At 39.5% G+C, this 20,330-nt stretch overlaps 1 protein-coding gene across 1 annotated transcript; it reads right to left on the reverse strand.

Annotated features, from left to right (window-relative positions):
• Nucleotides 1-1,616: 1,616 nt before the first annotated feature.
• LOC117730484 (myosin heavy chain, fast skeletal muscle-like) lies at nt 1,617-15,165 on the reverse strand. Its single transcript, XM_034532214.1, has 39 exons — nt 14,962-15,165; nt 14,681-14,824; nt 14,442-14,598; nt 14,179-14,206; nt 13,950-14,064; nt 13,768-13,860; nt 13,458-13,521; nt 13,278-13,376; nt 13,087-13,190; nt 12,754-12,892; nt 12,060-12,178; nt 11,806-11,955; nt 11,546-11,716; nt 11,158-11,461; nt 10,824-10,897; nt 10,238-10,325; nt 9,912-10,029; nt 9,704-9,827; nt 9,490-9,626; nt 7,977-8,232; nt 7,640-7,882; nt 7,369-7,545; nt 7,133-7,278; nt 6,956-7,046; nt 6,241-6,630; nt 5,993-6,119; nt 5,759-5,877; nt 5,481-5,677; nt 5,210-5,393; nt 4,963-5,128; nt 4,562-4,686; nt 4,140-4,448; nt 3,843-4,046; nt 3,629-3,754; nt 3,013-3,183; nt 2,683-2,787; nt 2,038-2,133; nt 1,762-1,893; nt 1,617-1,637 (listed from the first exon to the last, which is right to left on the reverse strand). Exons 1-39 carry the CDS (start codon nt 15,163-15,165, stop codon nt 1,617-1,619), a joined length of 5,817 nt encoding a protein of 1,938 aa, XP_034388105.1.
• Nucleotides 15,166-20,330: the final 5,165 nt, after the last annotated feature.

The raw sequence follows: 20,330 nt of genomic DNA on the forward strand, positions 1-20,330 counted from the left end.
TAGACATACTGATGCTTATATCAATATATTGAAGTCTTATGTCTTAACATCCTATTGTGTTTATTCAAATGCTTGCACTGATACCAGATAAATGAACACAATTTTGAAGGATTATTGATTAATGAGATGGAACAATCAACCACTTTGGTTTAATTTCTATGACTGTCCAACAGGCTTTAGGTCGCAACTAAAGATAATAAAAGAATGAGAATTTTGATGTACGACTTACAAAAGTAGAAAACGATCCTTAACAGATGGGGATGAACTTGTATATCATAAGCATAGGTGGTTTTATACTACCACATCAACGTATAGCTCTGCACTTTCCAGTAAATCTATTGAACCAGTTTGGAATGTCTGTTTTTGGCAAATATATGATTGACAAATCAAGAAACTTCATCACATTGACCATAAAGCAGCAATATGAAATAGTTTACCTCTTTATACATGTTACAGCTGGGTAACATATCTGATGGTAGACACATGTATATCTCCTCATCCTTATCTAGAAGCATTAGTATTCCTTTCTCCAGTTACATTTGTTTTACAGTTAAACACTGATTTATATCCCCCCTCTGTCCTTTTGCTACAATAAAACCATTGCTAAACAATAGCATTTGAGAAATACATGTCAACCAGATTTATTCAGTCAGTTGTTCAAATCTTTTTCTTTACTCCATCTTTTAAGAAAGACTAATACTAGAATATTCCTAGTATTTTGCTTTTGATACACCAAGGTTTTAAGTCTAAATACTAGCTTCAAGTAAGGTTCTACTTTCCTTATTGGCTGTAAATACAGTTCTTGTAATGAATCTCACCCTACAGTGTTGTTACTAACCAGAGACTTCACTGTGCACAGACACACTGAGGTATCACTGTGTTGCACTTCACTAATAGATCTATTTTCATCACAACTTAACACGGTGCAACATGTGTTTTGAAGCCCATAAAAAACTGTCAGGTCACCGGACTGTCAGTAACATTATCACCACTAGGCAAACACTTGCAGTTATTGTAACCTGCAGGACTTTTACATGATAACAGGCGACAGTTGACATCCCGGCTATTTTAAATGGTGGAGCTAATACACGCGCTGATGCTCAAACATTAAACACCATATACAGCACTCAAAATCTGTTTATCTCCAGTGTTACTATTAATAATTAGAATGATATTCCCCTGATGAAGGTCTGATGATTCATCTCGTTCTTTTTCATTCACTTTTTTAAATGTATAAAGAATGTCAATAATTGTATTCAACTGTAGCTCATGAAATCTATTCTGACTTGGTGATGGTGTACGAAGAGTCTTCGATAAATTATTCTCTCCATGTAGTGAATTAATGGAGAGAAATAGTTTTTGCGCAACATTAATAATCATGAAATATTGACATGTTTGTTTAAAAATATTCTCTGTGTACTTTGACCTACATTTGAACGTTTTGCTTGTAATGTTTGTGTATAATTAACTTCATACATCCTTTGAATTAAGCGTGAAGTGAAACAAACGGATTAATGGCACAGAAAGGTATTCAATTACTTTATTTTTATGTTACACATCAGACAAAAACATGATATTGTATGCTTTCTTGTTCTGTGTCATGTAAGGACTGATGCTCATTCTTCACCCTCCTTTCCCTTTAAATCAACACAAAATAGAGAAGTTAGTGGCTAAACACTTTGTTAAGATGTAAAGATACAGAAGTTCCCTGAATAAATATCATTAGTGTATAGAGTGAAATATAAATCAAAATGAACATACCTTGACAATCTCACGGCTTTTGGCTCTCAGCTTGTTGACCTGAGACTCAGCGATGTCAGCTCTCTCCTGAGCTTCGTCCATCTCATGCTGCACCTTCCTGTACCTGGACAGGTGAGTGTTGGCCTGCTCCTCCTGGAAAGCATAATGTTAAAGAGGTGATATCTTGAACAATCCATTAAATTGCACTGCATCATGCTGTCAGTCCTCTGGTGTTAGGAAAGGTGTTACTGGTGTGATGCCTATTTGCATTGCATGAGTCAAATGTTTCACACTCACAGCCTCCTCCGACTGCCTCTTGTAGGATTTCACTTTCAGCTGCAGCTTGTCCACCAGGTCCTGAAGTCGGGCGATATTCTTCTTGTCCTCCTCAGTCTAGCGGTAGACAGTACAGTTTGTGAGACCAAACCTAAAGCCAATACCATCATCCCATCCTGTTTTAGGAGGATCTTTAAAAGCATGCAGTACCAACAGACATCTTCCAATGTGAAGCCACTTCAGGAAAACTGACAAGAGCAACCAAACATTCTACTGACAATATGAATTAAAGCACAACAGCAGAGCATTTACACAATATCGGGAATCCTTCAGTCCTGTCAATCAAGCTGCTTGTAAGAACTGAGTTCACATGGAAGCGTATCACACATTTGGTCAGACTAATCTATGCACATATTTATAGCTGCAATGGTAGAATGCATATTTTTAGATGTGATCCACTCATAATCTCTTTAGTATGTACGTTGGAGCTTCAGACATATGATGGCAATTCATGCCCTCTACAGGTTTGAAGAATACTCTACATCTTGTTTGACTTCAGCAGCACAAATTTGCAGAATTTCGGCAGAAAAATATTATTATGATGGTAAGCAGTTGTATCACTGTTCAAATTAAATTTGAAGGTGCACAATGAGAGGTTCTCTGTACCTGGTAAGTCAGTTCCTTCACCCTGCGTTCATATTTGCGGACGCCTTTCACAGCTTCAGCTCCAGATCTTTGCTCGGCCTCGACCTCCGACTCAAGCTCTCGGACCTTGACAATAAGAGGTGCAGATTTGTTGGCGACAAGACTCAATATGCTTGAACAGATAACAAATCTTTTATGAGCTTGTTGGGTAACATGTTTGTTACAAGTAGAAAATACAGGAGCTTGTACAGGCCCTGGAATTAAAGCAATTTAGCAATTTAACCTCAGTCATTGTTTCATTTCAAATCCAAATTGTAAGAGCAAAGACCTAAAAAAAACAAATTAACTTACTCTTGCCTCCAGTTTCTGGAGCTGCTTCTTGCCACCCTTCATGGCCAGATTCTCAGCTTCATCCAGACGGTGCTGCAGGTCTTTCACCGTCACCTCCAGGTTCTTCTTCATCCTCTCCAAATGAGAGCTGGTGTCCTGCTCCTTCTTCAGCTCTTCTGCCATCATGGCAGCCTAAACGTGAAATGATTGCAAGAAGGCCAATGAGCAGAATGCTAAAAGAACACAAGGCCTACTTTGTAAGCCAATTGTAAAACAAAAAGGGAGATTACTTCAGGATAGTTTTTAGCTGTAGATTTCACAGCAGGGCTGTTCTGAATACCATGTTTTGGTTTGGGTGCTTTGATAGTAATCAACAGTGAATATTCAACTCAATCTGCAGCGTGTGACCGGAGGAGCGCTTTAGTTCACGGTTAGTATGCATCACAGACTGATGTCATTAAATAAGCACAATGATTATCCATCAATTTAATTTAGCTGTTGTTTATTTGAAACAAGGGTACTTCTGTCTAACCACTGGTATGTCTCAACTTTGACATCTAATATTGGACCTTCTGTATAAGCATCTGGGTTTTCTATGAAACAATATGAACATGCTAAATACTAAGACAGAGCTCACATCAGTGATGGCCTTCTTGGCCTTCTCTTCAGCATTTCTTGCTTCCTGGACCGAATCCTCCACTTCACCCTGGATCTGGATGAGTTCAGCTTCCAACTTCTTCTTGGTGTTGATGAGGCTGGTATTCTAAACCGATAATAGTTTGGGTTGGATTACATGGTGTCATTTTCTGTCATTAAGTGTTTCACGTGTGATTGTTTGAATATTTATTTACCTGAGAGTGAAGCAGTCCAACACGCTCACTGGCATCAACCAGCTCCTGTTCAGCCACTTTGCGGCTTCTGTCCGTCTGCTCCAGTGCAGCTCTCAGCTCCTCGATCTCAGCCAGCATCAGGGTGTTCCTGCGCTCCACCATGGTAACCTGCTCCCTCATATCTTCCTGGACTCTTATGGCGTCATCAAGATGAAGTTGGGCATCCTAAATTGTAAAACATTGAGAGATATGTCAGCAAACACTTTCGGCTTGTTTTCAAAGCAAGATACTAAGCCACAAATCCTTTTGTAGATGTACCTTAAACTGTCCCTGCACGTTTCTCAGCTGTTTCTGGGCTTCAGCTGCCTGGCAGTTCGCGTGGCTCAGCTGAACCTCCATCTCGTTGAGGTCTCCCTCCATCTTCTTCTTGATTCTCAGGGCATCATTCCTGCTCCTGACCTCGGCATCCAAAGTGCTCTGCATGGACTCTATCACTCTCTGGCTGTTCCTCTTGATCTGGTCGATCTCCTCGTCTTTCTCTGCAAGTTTTCTGTCAATTTCATTTTTCACCTGGGTGAGCTCGATCTGGATACGGATGATCTTTGATTCTTCATGCTCCAGTGTAGCCTACAAAGTTAAATAAACATTTCAGAATGGAGCTTCAGTATTAAATATACAGAAAGTTGCAGTTTTTGGATCAAGATTTCGATTTTTCTTTACAAACAAGTCAATTGAATCACCTCGGCCTCCTCTAGGGCAGCCTGAACTTCTGATTTCTCATTCTCTGCTGTCTTCTTCCCCTTTTCAAGCTCACTAATTGTCTTTCCTGATTCAGTAATATGTTCAGTCAAATCAGAGATATCCTCTGTTGAAAAAACAAACACAACATTCACATTATGCTATATGTCAGCAAAGGTAAGTGTTTTTAAGTGTAATTGTAGTATTGCATAAATTATTTAACACATTTTCTAGTGAAATCAGGCCAGACACATGAGCCCAAACTTTAATATAAACTATTCAGCTCACATTCATTTTGCCTATGCTATATGTGTTTTTGTTTTTCCTCAATCGTGAATTTTAAAATATTAAGTAGAATGCATTTTATGCCAAAACACATAATTGTATCCAATAATTGTCTTACGTTGCAGGTTCTTGTTCTCTCTCTTCAAGGTCTCCAGGTGGTCCACAGCTTCTTCATAAGAGTTTTTAATTTTAAACATCTCAGTGCTTAAAGCACGTGCCTCCTTCTGAGCTCCTTCAAGCTCTGCATGGCTCTCCTCATACTTCTGCTTCCACTCTGCAAGAACCTGAAATGTGAGAAACAAATTAGTGTTTTCTGTCACCTCGTGTTAACCAGTTGAAACAGTGCAATACGAGATACATCTAACCTTGTCAAAGTTCCTTTGCTTCTTGTCGAGGTTAGCAGCCAGAGCATTAGCTCTCTCCATGTCAATCATCATGTCCTCCACTTCGCCCTGCAGTCTCTGTTTTGTCTTTTCCAGAGAGGCACATTTTGCATTCACAGCCTCGATGGATTCTTCTGCATCCTGAAGACGCTGGGCAAGCTTTTTCCTGTTAAACCAGACAGTGAACAGGTTCCGTGATGATTTACCCAATCAGTGCATGTGGAAACAGGGTGCTTTCAGGACCGGTCATTACTTAGCCTCCTCCAGCTCCTCAGTGCGCTGAATGGCATCGGTCTCGTATTTGGCTCTCCACTGAGCCACCTCGCTGTTGGCCTTTGACATTGCCCGCTGCAGCTCAGATTTGGCCTCCTGCTCCTCCTCATACTGCTCTCTGAGCAGGTCGCAGTCATGACGAGCTGACTGAACAGCGTGAGCCAGGGCGTTCTTGGCCTAATAATGAGAAATAAATAATGAGGCAAATCTAATTTCTTAATTTCAAAAAAACTACTGCGACATTAAACAAAAGCATACCTTAACTTCATCCTCAAGGTGCTTTTTGAGCTCCTCAATTTGATGAATATAAGCCTGTTTTCCCCTTGTTAGCTGTGAAACTAGAGACTCCCTTTCCTCCAACTGACGACCAAAATCCCCTGATTGGAAAATTATTCTTTGGTCAGGGATTTGTGTTGGCTTACATTGTAATGTTTTCTGAAAGGTTAGAGGTTCAGTTTCATTTAATATTCTCATCCTGAATCTTACTCTCACCATTTTCAGTCAACAGTCTGGATCTTTGAACATTAACATCATTTAACTGACGCATATGTTCTTCATTCTTGGTCTTTAATTCACTTAGTTGATCCTCAAAAGAATGGCACATTTTCTCCAGGTTACTCTACGGACACAAATCAACACGATGTTAAGTTCACTGTAGTCATAATGCTACTGTAGATGATAAGAAAAGGAAATGTGGTCAAATGTGGTCCTTAAATAAAATAAATATTTCAACATTTTACTTTGGATTTGGCAATAGACTCCATATTGCTGCTGAGGTCATCAACCTCCATCTTGAATTCACTTTTCTCTTTCTCCAGCTTCTGCTTGACTCTCTGGAGGTTATCAATCTGTTCTCCCAGCTCTGCCACACTGTCAGCCTGCTTCTTGCGGAGAGCTGCAGCGGTGGCCTCGTGCTGCAGCGTGGACTCTTCCAGATCACGACGCAGCTTCTGAAACTCGGCCTCACGCTTCTTGTTCATCTCGATCTGAACAGACGTTGCTCCACCAGCTTCTTCCAGCCGCTCGCTGATCTCCTCAAGCTCCCTGGAAAGATCAGACCTCTGCTTCTCCACCTTGGCCCGAGCAGTCCGCTCAGACTCAATCTCCTCCTCCAGCTCCTCAATACGAGCCTGTGACAACATTATAAGTGTCAAGTGAAGCCTACGCCTATTATTGAAGATTATAAGAAGAATTCCCTATTCACAATCGTAGTTATGGTTATTGGTTTACAAATGGCTTAATTCTAAACATGCAAGTAAAACAAAAATGTCTAGGAGTTGATATATTTTAGTGAGGGTATATTAACGGCATTCCTGAATTTCATTCCATCCATCCATCCATCCAGTCACTTCCATAAGAAAGATTACTGAAAACATATATTTGGGACTGAGATACAATCACAAACATTCAATAACAGTTCCCTCCACAAAGCCTGAACTCATATTTACACATTACCTGTAGTTCCTTGATTTTCTTATGAAGTTGAACACCAAGAGACTGTTCATCTTCTATCTTGCCAAGAAGCTGACTCATCTCAAAGTCTCTCCTGAGATGGAAAAACAATGACAAATGTTGGAAGCGAGCTTAATTTGGCAACTGTGAGTAATAAATGAATATGTCATTATAGCATACTTCTTTATTTTTTCATCAGACTGCTGCTTGTCATTCTCCAGATCCATTATGGACTCATGGGCCAGTTTAAGATCTCCTTCAAGCTTCCTTTTTGATCGCTCAAGATCCATACGTAGCTTCCTCTCTTGCTCCAAGGAACCTTCAATCTAGTGCATTCACATATAGTGTAATCAGTACAAGTGAAAATAAAGAAAAACTATGGTGCAGTTGTTTGAAACAAAAACACAGCCTCTTACATCGTCCACTTGCTGCTCCAGCTTGGTTTTGGCCTTCGTCAGACTGTTGACTTTGTCTTCCTCGGCCTGCAGGTCATCAAGGGTCTGCTGATGGGACTCTTGAAGGGCTTTCTTCTCTTTGCTCAACTTTGCAATGGTCTCATCTTGAGATGTCATTTCTTCAACCAGGTTTTTAACCTTAACAGTTTGTATAAATACAGTTATTTAATATTTAATCACAGTGTATATCGTATTCAGTACAGTTTGGTAAAGTGAAATAAGAGACATGAACCTTGTTCTCAGTGGCATGCTTCTCCTTTTCTACTTTGGCCAGGGTGAGCTCCAAGTCATCAATGTCTCTCTTCAACTCAGAGCACTCGTCCTCCAGCTTCCTCTTCTTTGCAGTCAGCTCAGCATTCATTTCCTCCTCATCCTCCAGTCTCTCAGACGCCTCCTTGACTTTGGCCTCAAGGTGGATCTTTGATTTAATGAGCCCCTCACACCTTTCCTCTGCATCACTGAGCGTGTCACCTTCCTAGATTTGATATGATATAACATCACAATAATATTTAATTCATTTCAAAACTAGGATCTCTGAGAAAGCAATTCACACTTTCTTTGTAACGTACAGACTGAATTTGTAGCTGCAAGTCATTCTTCTCCTGCAGCAGAGAAACCATCTTCTCCTCCAGTTCTTTCTTCTTAGCCAGAGCCTTTGCTAGATCCTCTTTCATCTTTTCAAAGTCTTCTTTCATTTGGGCCATTTCTTTCTCACTCTCTGCACTCTTCAGCAGAGGCTTGATTCTGAAGTACAGTTTCATCCATGGCCACGTTTTGACATTCATGAATGAGCGTATGTTGTACTGGATGGAGTAAATAGCTTCCCTGGGGAAACAAGAATACATTTTTATAGAAACAAAAGCTCTTATTAAATAAACTGTTTCCCATCGCTGCAGCCCTTACACTTTTTGTGGGTGTAGAAATGTAATCTCAAAGTTTTTTAAAAGCATTGTGGATTCATACTGTTGTGGACAGTTGACCTCTGTGACTCTTAGCTGAGGAACCCCTGGACAATGTAGGAAAGGCCATGAAAAGGCCCCCAGATGTGAACCCATTGATCTGAATAACCACTTCTTCTCCGCTCTTTCCTACAGAGCAGAGAAGAGATCATGTGGTCCATCTGATCAAGAACCGCAGTTATGTAAAGATGTACAGCAGTTGTCTCAATCTACTGTTATTAAAAGTATATATGGCTGGAGACTGAAACCTGACCCTGATTCTGACTCGTCTTTTAAAAAGCTCTGTCCAGAGCCTACTACACATGAATAAAGATAACACAATCAGTTGTATTATGTTCCTGCTATTACACAGCTTCACACACAACCAAAAGGTTCAGTATCCAACTGCCTCTGATCCAGCAACATATCCTTGTCTCTGTGTATACACTCACACACTCCCCTTTCTTGTCCCGACATCAAAGAGTTCATAGTTGATAATCAAAACAAAGATAATTCGACACACATGGAGAAAGCTCCCTTGCTGTCAAATAGATCATTAGAGAAGTATGTGTTCTCTAGTCCACCAAGTAGCTTGCACTTGCGATGGCACTGGAGGATGCCAAATGAGATGCAATGCATGCCAAAAGTAAACCCTAAATTAGAGATTACCATAATTTATTAGTCCCAATGCCATGTCACTCTGGACCTCATGAGAATGTCAGAGATATACTGAATTGAATTAAATATTAACCAGGGTCAACCACTTTAAAGCAACCTTACATATGCATTCACAATTATAGATACTGGAAGTATGAAGAATAAACTACTTAAAAATGAACCTGCATAACATAATTTACACTACATACAGTATCTTGATCAGAAAGAGAGTTTGCTTGTTATGCCAGATAATATAAAGTGCAATATAAAGTGCATCTTGACTTGTTAATCCACCACTGTTACTGCACAAGTCCAAGAGCTTCATGAAGTAAAATTAGGCCATGTTCATGACTCTAAACCCGCACGGGTAATAATATAACAAAACAAAAATGACATACACTAAGTATCATCCCATACCTATAGCAAATATGTTTCCAACATTATTTATATGCGAGTGCCACAGTGTATAACAAAACACTAAGCCCACCTTCTCTGCATCATTTTGGAAAATTCTTTTCTCATGACGTAAGCTCTGCAGAGTGCCTGAGTCATTGTGACCAGTTCAACCAGTTTTTCATCTCGCATCTCCTCAAGCGTACCCAGTAGTCCAGCCTTGAAGAATACCTGGCGATGGATGTAATAACATTGATTTACCCAGTGATCTCATCATGTCATGATTATAATGAAGTATGATTATTTACCTTGGTGTGGCCAAATCGATACTGCGACTTATCCACATCAATGGATTGTAGGAGTTTCTCTGAGGCCTTCTTGTTGTCGATAAACTGTCCCTCAGGGATGACACTGGCATTCAACACTTTGTATCTGAAAGGATTGGTTTAAATCAGATCATAATCAGAAGAGAATCAACAAATGTGGACTGAGAGGTACAGAAATAGCTTCTGTTACCTCTGCTTGAAGTCAGCGTAGAGGATTCTGCTGGGGAAACCTTTCCTGCAGATCCTGATACCTTCCAGCACACCGTTACACCTCAGCTGGTGGATGACCAGGAAGTTCTGCATGAGACCTTAAACAGTACAAAGTACATCGATGTAATAGCTGATGAAGACCTTGCACAAATCAGTGTTACTGTAGTGGTGTGTCATTTGCAGAAATCACCCTGATTTCAAACAGCAACTATGGCTAACCATACATTAGATGAGTTATGGGTTGATAACTGATGTGAGGTATTTGAGACTTCTGTCAGTTATATACATGACATTTTTAGGACTAACCTGGTGTCTTTGATTCATTGGGAATCAAACAGCGCACAAAGTGTGGGTGAGTGCTCCTTAAGTTGGTCATCAGCTTGCCCAAGTTTTCCTGTGAATGGACAAATCATTTACTATATATATTCTCCCCAAAACCTTGACACTGACATGACTACACTATATCCTATAGTACATGTTTTATAATTTAGATAACAACACAACACAAATACATGGTGGCAAATGAATGAGCTTAACTTTAAAGTTTTAGTAAACTAAACTTAATTATATAAAAAACATGATTTTGTTATGACTATTTTTTTCATTATTTATTGTTTTACAGATAATCTGAAAGAAATTTCACATTTTGCTTGCTTCTCCCACAATTTGCTGTAGAAGATGGAAACCAGACCATTCGTGTTGAAGGTCTCCCTAATCAATACACCATCTTGATCTGCAGCAATGTGCTTTCAAGTAACAAATCTGGCCTGCTACAAGAAGAAATCTAACGAGTCACTACATGCTTGCTACTTGTGTAAAGCTTTGAGCAAACCATTGCAAAGTGGACAGACATTCATATAAGCATTTAAGAGTGACTACAAAATGAAAATACCCTGAAGAGAGCCGACACAGTCTGGAAGGAGCCACCCTTCTTCTTGCCGCCACCCTTCTTTCCACTTTTACCATCTGTAAAAAGGATTTACAATTTTATTTTTTTTTTGCAATTTGTTATATAAATTATTTCCAAGTATAATGGCATTGATGTTGCAGAATATTGGCTATTTTTTATATTCTTAGGGTGTGACTTTGTATGAACCTTCTTAGCTTCTCTTAAACCTTCCCTGTACAAAAATTAAACTATGATGTGCTGGTGATGTCTGGCTGAAATTACTAGATGCAGTACATTTCCTTCAATATGAGATGTTGTATAATTCCCACAAAAATACCTTCTGATCCATGTGCTATATAGAGGTGAGCCAACAGTTTGACTGAAGACTTCTGGTAGAGCTGAACCACTGAGTCGTTCAGGGGGTCTTTGTTCTTATCCAGCCAGCCAGTGACATTGTAGTCAACAGTGCCGGCATAGTGCACCAGAGAGAAATGGGCCTCAGCTTTGCCTTTGGCAGGTTTGGGCTTCTCAAAAGCTTTGGTTTTACCAAGATGCTGGTCATACAGTTTGTTCTTGAAAGTGACATCTGATGCCTTGGGGAACATACACTCCTCTTCAAGGATGGAGAAGATGCCCATTGGCTGTAATATTGAAATGATTATTTAAAACAAAAGATTTCAAGTCATCGGATTGTTTTCTGTGATTGTATTCAGCGTGTCTCTCACCTTCTCAATCAGCTCAATGCAGGCAGCCAAGTCCATACCAAAGTCAATGAACTCCCATTCAATTCCCTCTTTCTTGTACTCTTCTTGCTCCAGGACAAACATGTGGTGGTTGAAAAACTGTTGCAGTTTTTCATTGGTGAAGTTGATGCACAGCTGCTCCAAGCTGTTGTACTTATGATGGGACAAAAGACACAGTGTAAATCTTCATTGTGCTGGTTCAATTTGTAAAATGTAATAAGTGCCATGTGTTGTTTACTCACATCAAATATTTCAAACCCTGCAATGTCAAGAACACCAATGAAAAAGTTCCTGGGCTGCTTGGTATCCAGCATCTCATTAATTCTGACGACCATCCACAAGAACATTTTCTCATAGACAGACTTGCAGAGAGCCATCACGGAATTATTCACCTAAAGATTTAAATAGTTGGAGTTCTGGTTATTTGGAACAAGGGATATTTTGTATTAAGTATTACGTTTATGTTCATTCACCTACATTGCTTTATGTAAATTACCTGTGGCACTGTTTGACCTTTAACCACCATTTCATTGCCGACCTTGACTCTGGGGTAGCATAAAGCCTTGAGCATATCAGCAGAGTTCAGGCCCAGGAGGTAGGCGATTTTATCTGCCTCTGTCAAGAACAAAAGCACAAGAGATTATCACTCAATGATGCTAATAAATTACAAAGGTGATTGGCAATGCTATATAAATATACAGTATTTTTACAAAAGCCTTCCATGCATCCTGTGCTGCTTGTTTGGGTCCAGGTCACTGTGACAATAGACCAAGACATTGTTCTCCTCGATCAAATCCTCCAGCCCAGCCCCGAGACAGATGGGATCCAGCATTTCCTGGGTTTGCTCCAGGGTCTTATCACAGTTGAATTTTCCCAGAATACATTCCTTGGGAAGCATCATGGGAGGTATCCTCATCAGATGCCCAAAACACCTCAACTGGCCCCTGTTAATCGAAAGGATCAGTAGTCGACTCTGAGCTCCCTGGACCGCTCACCTTGGCCTTAAGGGGAAATCGAGACACCCTAGACACCCTAACTTTTACAAAGCCATCATTCACAATTGTGGAAGCATGATTGAATAAACAAATACCGACTGTATAAGTGGAATTCTGATTAAATGTATGCAGTGACCAAAAAAAACATTCCAGTAGGTTTGCAATGATGAATTGTTTGATATTAAGAAGCATTACCCTCATTGCCATCGGGCTCAGCCTGCTCTTCGCGTTGCTTCTGCTTGAACTTCATGTTTCCGTGATGCATCACAGCTCCTGTCAGCTTGTAAATGCCTAATTTCTCTTCGCCAGTGAAGCCCAGGATGTCGATGGCAGTCTGCAGAATGGATAATTAAAAACCCATATTTCTCTTAATATTTTGTCTTTCAGTTAAAGATCCTCATCACATACAAAGGTTTACTGGTTCACTGTGTGTTATCAGTTGCTCCAACAAGACACAATAATGGCATCTGAGGAACCCTTAAAGTGTGTGCAATATTTAAATGTTTGGGATTTTGCATGTGTACTCACATCAGTGGCAATGAATTCCTCAATGTCATTGATACTCTTGACAGTGATTTCACCATGACTGATCATGGGGAAGTCGTAAGGGTTGGTGCTGATGAGAAGGGCATCTGAAAAATATTTATTGCATTTAATTTGACAGAATCAGCTGACACATGCGTTTATTCTATAAAATGATATATGGCAAAATATCTCACCTATCAGCTCAGGTTTGTGGCCTGTTGCGAGCTGATAGAAGATGTGGTAGCTCCTTTCAGCAGACAGCTGGAACGTCACTCGAGACTTCTCCAAAAGATCTGTAAAACAAGTTGAGTATAAGCTGGTTTATATATTTGCTTTCATCAAACGTTCTGGATAACAATAGGCTGGAGGCTTACATGTTTCGATATCAGCTGAAGCCAACTTTCCAGTTGATCCGAAATGGATTCTGATGAATTTACCCTACAGAAGAAAGCCATTATCAGTGTGGATATATTTGTGACTGGTGTCACTTTGTTAATACACATGTGTTATACTTGGTAGTAAATGTTATTATTCACTACTATACACGCAAAAACAGCATGCTTCTCAATTTGGAAATTGTACTACATTCTATAGTGTGAAGACAAATACTGAGGACAGAGGACTAGCAGATCCTAAAAATAGACAATATATCAAAGCAGCAGGATTTTGTGAACCAAAACTTACAAAGCGGGATGAGTTGTCATTCCTCACAGTTTTGGCATTACCATAAGCTTCCAGCAGTGGGTTTGCTGCAATGATTTGATCTTCCAGTGACCCCTAGAAACAGCATTTGTGTTGTTAATGTACTTTGTAATATATATGTTTAAAACATAAATTTCATATTAGTATTATTCAATTTGTCTTGCCTGTATCTTGCCAGCAGTTTGCTCATTTTGCTTCTTTCCTCCAGCTACTGCGATTGTCGCAAAGTACTGGATGACCCGCTTAGTGTTGACCGTCTTTCCTGCACCAGATTCTCCCCTACAAAGCAGATAATTCTATGACACATGTATTTGTGTAAGTCCAACATGATACACAGAAATAACCAGTCTGTAATTTATCAGTCCAAATTTGCTCTCTTTGACATTGACTTACGTAATCAGGATTGACTGATTCTCACGATCTGAAAATAAAATGTCAACATATACATTGTGTTATTGCATTCATTTATCGAAACAATTTTATTGTTTTTTTTAATATATTTTTTTTATATTATAGCAGTCACAATGACCTGTATGTTTCCCAGTGACAACACACTGTTTGAAGACACAAAATGGTGTAGGATATTTAAAAACGGCCTCCTTTTATTGAGTGACAGATTCAAGACAAATTGCAATCTAAAAAACTGTGAGTGATACCTTGGAGCAAGGACTGATAGGCATTGTCCGAGATGGAGAAGATGTGGGGTGGAGCCTCAATCCTCTTTTTGCCTCTGTATCCTGCTACAACCACTGCATCATACACTGGGAGCCACTTGTAGGGGTTCACAGTCACGCAGAACAGCCCTGAGTAGGTCTGTTATAAGAAGAGGATATGTATATATTTATATTCATATTTGCAATGTATGCTGTATAAACAGTGCAACCACTGGTCTTACATAGATCATCCATGCTGCATAGCGCTCTTTGAGGTTATACAACACAGACGGCTCACTGAGGTGGGTCATCATGGCCATGTCCTCAATCTTATCGTACTTTGGAGGGTTCATGGGGAAGATGTCATTATCCTTTACAGTGAGAGTCTGCACCAAAACAGTGAATAATTAGTTCAGAGAATGTGCAGTGTCATAATGAAATAGAGTGAGGATTTGTGGCATTAACTAATTTGGCATTAATTACTTGTGTCTATTATAATATACAACAATAGATGTCTACATACCTTCCCACCCTGAATTTCAACTGTGGCTTTGCCACCTTCCTTCTTTACTAGTTTCCCCTTCAAATACATCTCAGCGGGCTCCGTTACGAAATAAGCTGATTTGGCATCAAAGGGAGAGTTTTGAGCTTCTATTCTCTCCCTTTCAGATTTCCGGAGGTAAAGGGCCGCCGGGCCAAAACACTGCATTTCAGCGTCCGTACTCATGGCACCTCTGTTATTAAAGTGTAAATACATTTTTTTAAATAAAGACATTTTAAGATTCAACTAAACGAAAAGGGTATGGTTAATCAATACACTTCTAATTTGATTTATTATCTTTTTTCAGTTAAATAACTATTTGCATGAATGTCATTTACCTTTTTGTTGCCAAGTGATGAAGTTGTTATGTGGATACTAAGAAAAAGTCCAAATAAAATTAGCATAAGAAACACATGCAACTGTCTGCAATCTTAACTCATAATTTAACTAATTAAAAGCACTGAGCACATAACATGTGATAGGAGACTCACCTACGTTGGTAGCCTGCCAGTCTAAAACTTCTGACCAGGCCTGGGAGTTCTTCTTTTATACTGAAATCTCTGGACAGCAAACAGGAACAGCACTCCGGTTTAGGTCATTGCGCTTGTCTCGAGAATGATATCAGATGGCCTTCTCCACCCCAACTGGTGTCACCTAAATCCATATGATACAAAAACAGCATTAACATTAAATAAAACCCCAGATTAAAATAGTAGGTTCCTGTGCCAAAACAAAACAGCTGATAATGACAATGCATTTCAAAACCTCAATATGGTTTGCTAAGTGGTTGAACTACAAGGACTTTTCAGTTACTATAGGATTTTTTTGTATAAATGAAAACTACTAATTAGGATGTATTACTTTAAATTGTGAATGTGGGCCAGAAAGTCATATTATAGGATTATTTTCTCCATCTGCATTCACGGAAGTTTATTACACCTTCAAACAAACCTTTGGCAATTACATTTCTTAAAACATTTCTCTTGAGAATAGGGCTAAGTGTTCAGTTGAGGCTAATTTAAGAACCCATTATGGTCCATACTACTGTTGTGTTTTCCTTCCAAAGAAAGATGACACCTGGCCCGCTGTGAAAGTATTCTCTTGTGGTGTGATTATGTTGCGATAAAAAGGTGACATTCAATATCTCTGGTCTGTCTTTAGACTTATTAGGACTTAAAGCAAATATAGCCTCTAGCTTATAAATGCCCAGGGTCTTACTATTGCAATTGTTGACAAATGCATTGAATGCTTCTGTTAATTACATGTCAGATGTATTTCGGCATCATGTTACTAAGCACCTCAGAAAAGAAAATCCAGGCTCTGAAGCTTCTGTTTCTTGCTTCAGACTATCAGTATTGTGACTAGATCTTAAACCCATCAAGTTCAATTTAGTTAGGTTCTGTACCGTGGTAAGTAGAAATCTATAGAAGTTTGTTGTTGTTTCTTTTCCTCTGTAGTTTGAGGGGTTTTATGGCCACAGCATGGTGCTAGCATTGCTCGTTTGGTTCCTGCAGGGGCCCCAGATGCTAGATATGCTTGTGCTGTAAGTATTTCGAAAAATGTGCCACCCAAATGAGCTATGTGTAACCGAGTCATTGATGGTACTTAAAGTTAATATAGTTTAGAAAAAGAAAAAAACTATATGTTTTTTTTAAACTGGGGGCATTGAGCAAGTGCAGTGTGCTGGGTTAGAGAAAAGTGAGTTTGTTAATATAATCTTGAAATTGTGGTTTCTCAATTACAATTAATATGAATCATCATTTTGAGTTGTGTTTATGTTCCTGTATGGCTTATATCAATATGCAGAAATGAAATTATGTAATCTAAAAGGAAATTAACACATGATAATGGGGATTCATTTTATCACCTGTTATCTTACCATTTTAGGTGTACGGGATGGTCTGTATTTTGTTGTGTGCTTAAAGAGGTAAATAACAAATAAAAAACCTGGGAAGCTCACAAGCAATAGAAGATTAGAAGATATATTTGACCAGTGCAGCTGCTCAAAGCCTACACTTCTCTACACTAACAAAAACATTGTTTAACTTTCTCTATTTCTAAATTGGTTCATTTCTAAGAAATAAAAAAACCCAAACAACCAATGATCAAATGCAAATATTTGCCTAAATGGAAACAGATTAACAGCTTGTCCACATATTGGACCACCTGTTGGTTTTGGATAAACACCATCTAGTCTTCAGTGTGGCCAAAACATTTTTGTATTCCAAAGCAGCTAATATTCCCTTGTGTGTGATAAATAAGACATCTCTGTGCAGGTGTTATGTTGCCTAAAAATGGTGTTTGGTTGTGTGTATGTGTTACCATTTACTCATTTGAGAGAGAAATACATATTACTAAGTGTCGAAAGGGAGGAAGGAAAAGAGAGATTGAGAGGGATGCTTTTCTTTACAAGTCAACTCCAGAATGTAAACGCTCTGATTTGTATTTAGAATAGTGAAAGCAGCAAGTTCAAGTAAGTGAAATACTTAACATAAATGTAAAAGTTGGCCTTTGCATTTTTTGTTGTTTGTACATGTACTTACTTAATATCATGGTATTGTTTGCATTTAGATGTATATTATTTAGAACATTGAAGCAGTTTCCTGTTGATGATGAATATGTTTGTATTACTCTAATATTCATTTTCTTGAGGCTTTATAAACACACTTTATACAACACATTGGCTTTTTGTTTATAAGTGATGCCGCGACTGTATGATGCATGCTGAAACTCTGATCTGGCATGAGAGTAAAGCGCTTTTTGCATCAACTAAAATTGAATGTAAGGATATCTCTTCCAGCCAAGTGTCTCCTTATCAGACTATATGTATCATTGTCTACATGTGTCTTCATATGCTGTTAAATATTCAAAATGTAAAACTCACATAACTGAATAAAACCTGAGTGTAATAATGAATGCAGTGTTAAAGGCGTTTAACTCTTGTTTAGTGGAAAAATGGCCGCTGAGTAATAATAATAATAATAATACATTTATTTATATAGCACCTTTAAAAACAGGGTTTACAAAGTGCTCTACATAGAAGGTAAAAACATAACATCAATACAAGTAAACATTTCAGAAAATACATGAGGCAAAGGAGACAATGCCATATAGGCAATGAACACAATAGAGGAATAGAAAATTACAAATACAAAATAAAGCAGAACAGACAAACTAAAATAGGGGAACCAAAGAACTGCATAAAAGGACGACATCTTGGAGGTAATAAAAGGTGTACCAGTCCGGTTTTGGGGAGTGGAGTCAGCAGGAAGAGTAGAGGGTGCTGGGGGAGCTGTAACAGTTCCTAATTTCGTTGCCACCATCTCGCTCTTGGAGACTGTTGTTGTGATGATGAGCTGCAGCGATGCGCCCGGCCGACCAGATGGAGGGGATGGAAAGCGTGGAGCGATCAGGCCAGGAGCAAACAAGCCCTCCGCGGGAGGCTCTGTGGATGCAACGGGGCCGACGAAGGAGACTGAGCGCCCCGATGGCCGAGACGAACGGAGGAGCAGATAAGCTGTTGAGCCCAAGGAGCTGCGAGGTGGAACACTGCAGAACCATGCCAGCCGGGGAGGATGCAATCGCCAACCACGGACCGGACCACCAGCTAGCCAGCCAACGCCAGTTGACCAGATCGTAGTGGTGGGGAGCAGGAGCCAACGGCAATCACAAAATAAAAAATAATCCAAGATTTGCAGAATAATTAAGTCAGAAGAATGGCTACACTGTTAAATAAAATTAAAAATAATTTAAATGAATGTTAAATTGTAAAAAAGGTAGAAACCCCCCCAATAAAAACAGTCCTAGACGAAGCAGCGTTAAGTTTCGCCAGCGTCCCCGTTGCCAGGACAAACAACAAAGTAATGATAGCACCCTGAATAAGTTTGAATGTGCATCTATTGTTAATGATTGTCCTAAATTAAGAGATGTTGTTTTGTTTCCTGTTACAATACTTCTTGAAGTTAAACAATCAAAAGTACAGTATTTCATCAAAATAGTTGGTTTAAAGGTGCAGTGTAGGGGGAGAGCGGGGTAATGTGAGACATTTTTTACATTTGCTCCCCTCTAGGCGAGCTAAAATGATATATCAGTAAAATGTACACATTTCCCATTAATTCAGGATGTTTCCTAACAATGTAAATTATTATTATCTTCAGGACAAAGGACAGTGAAAATAAGATTGTTTACCCCATCTTAGGGGTAAAGTGAGACAGACCAGAGAAATCAAGGGGGTAAAGTGAACTAGCTGGGGGTAAACTTACTTACTTTTTCCACTTTAAAACTACCATAACAACACATGTTGTAACAGTTAGAATCCTGACAGCTAGATTGACAACCACACATTCCAAAACTAATATCGGACTAGTAACAGAATCATGGGGATTGGTCAAGTAAGCACATTTTTTTTAACACTTGAAAGTAACTCAGAACAAAATCATATACAACATAATATAATTCAAAATGTTTTTATTAGCATTCAAATGACAGATAGAACCAGTTAGATTAGAACACAGTCATGGGACCATAATCAGAACCAGCTAACAGCCTGGGACTCAGAACACAAGACTAGACCCACCTGGATTAGAACATCAACCTCATACTCTATAACAAGGCCTACTCTACATTCCAGCCCTGAAGGTTACAGGGAAAGGTGAAGAGTTGCTCTCTCCGTGTGGTTCCTCCAGGCCTATTAGGTTGAGGCAGCTTCTTCACCACATCACCTTTAGGAACATGTGCCACATCATTTTCCTTTATAGCAAACGTGGGTCTCTCCCAAACTTTCTTGTTTCCCTGGATTCTTCTGAGGAATTGTGTAAGAACTTCGTCAACTCAACTTTCTCAACCATGCCAATGTAACGGAGACTCCTGTGTTTGGTTGCAAAGTTAACTAGGACAAAGTCACCCACGGACAGATCTGTGTTTCCAGGATCAGGATTTCACGAGGAGACACATATCCAGGTCGGCTGGGAACACGTGGCACATCTGAGTCAGCTGGCGACGCACATCCATGTGGACCATGCGCAGTGGATGGATCTGCATCAGCGAGTGGATCATCTGCAGCAGGTGGTTCATCTGCAGGTGGTTCATCTGCAGGGAGTGGACCATCTGGATCATCTGAAGTGGATGGATCAGTGGATGCAGGCTGCAGCTCAGGATTTGGCCGGTCTGACACCATGGATGGTGCAACCATCATCTGTGAATATTCTCTTTGCCTCAGCTACTGCACCCCAGGCTACTGATTTTACTTCCCCTTTCTCTTTTTTATTTATGAATCTTTGGAGGGTTGTCTTGTCAATTTTTCTATCCCTTCCAGCTTTTCTTAAGGACTTCTTTCCTTGCATGACCTCAGC

Source organism: Cyclopterus lumpus, chromosome 5, assembly GCF_009769545.1.
Source record: "Cyclopterus lumpus isolate fCycLum1 chromosome 5, fCycLum1.pri, whole genome shotgun sequence".
NCBI classification, from domain to species: domain Eukaryota; kingdom Metazoa; phylum Chordata; class Actinopteri; order Perciformes; family Cyclopteridae; genus Cyclopterus; species Cyclopterus lumpus.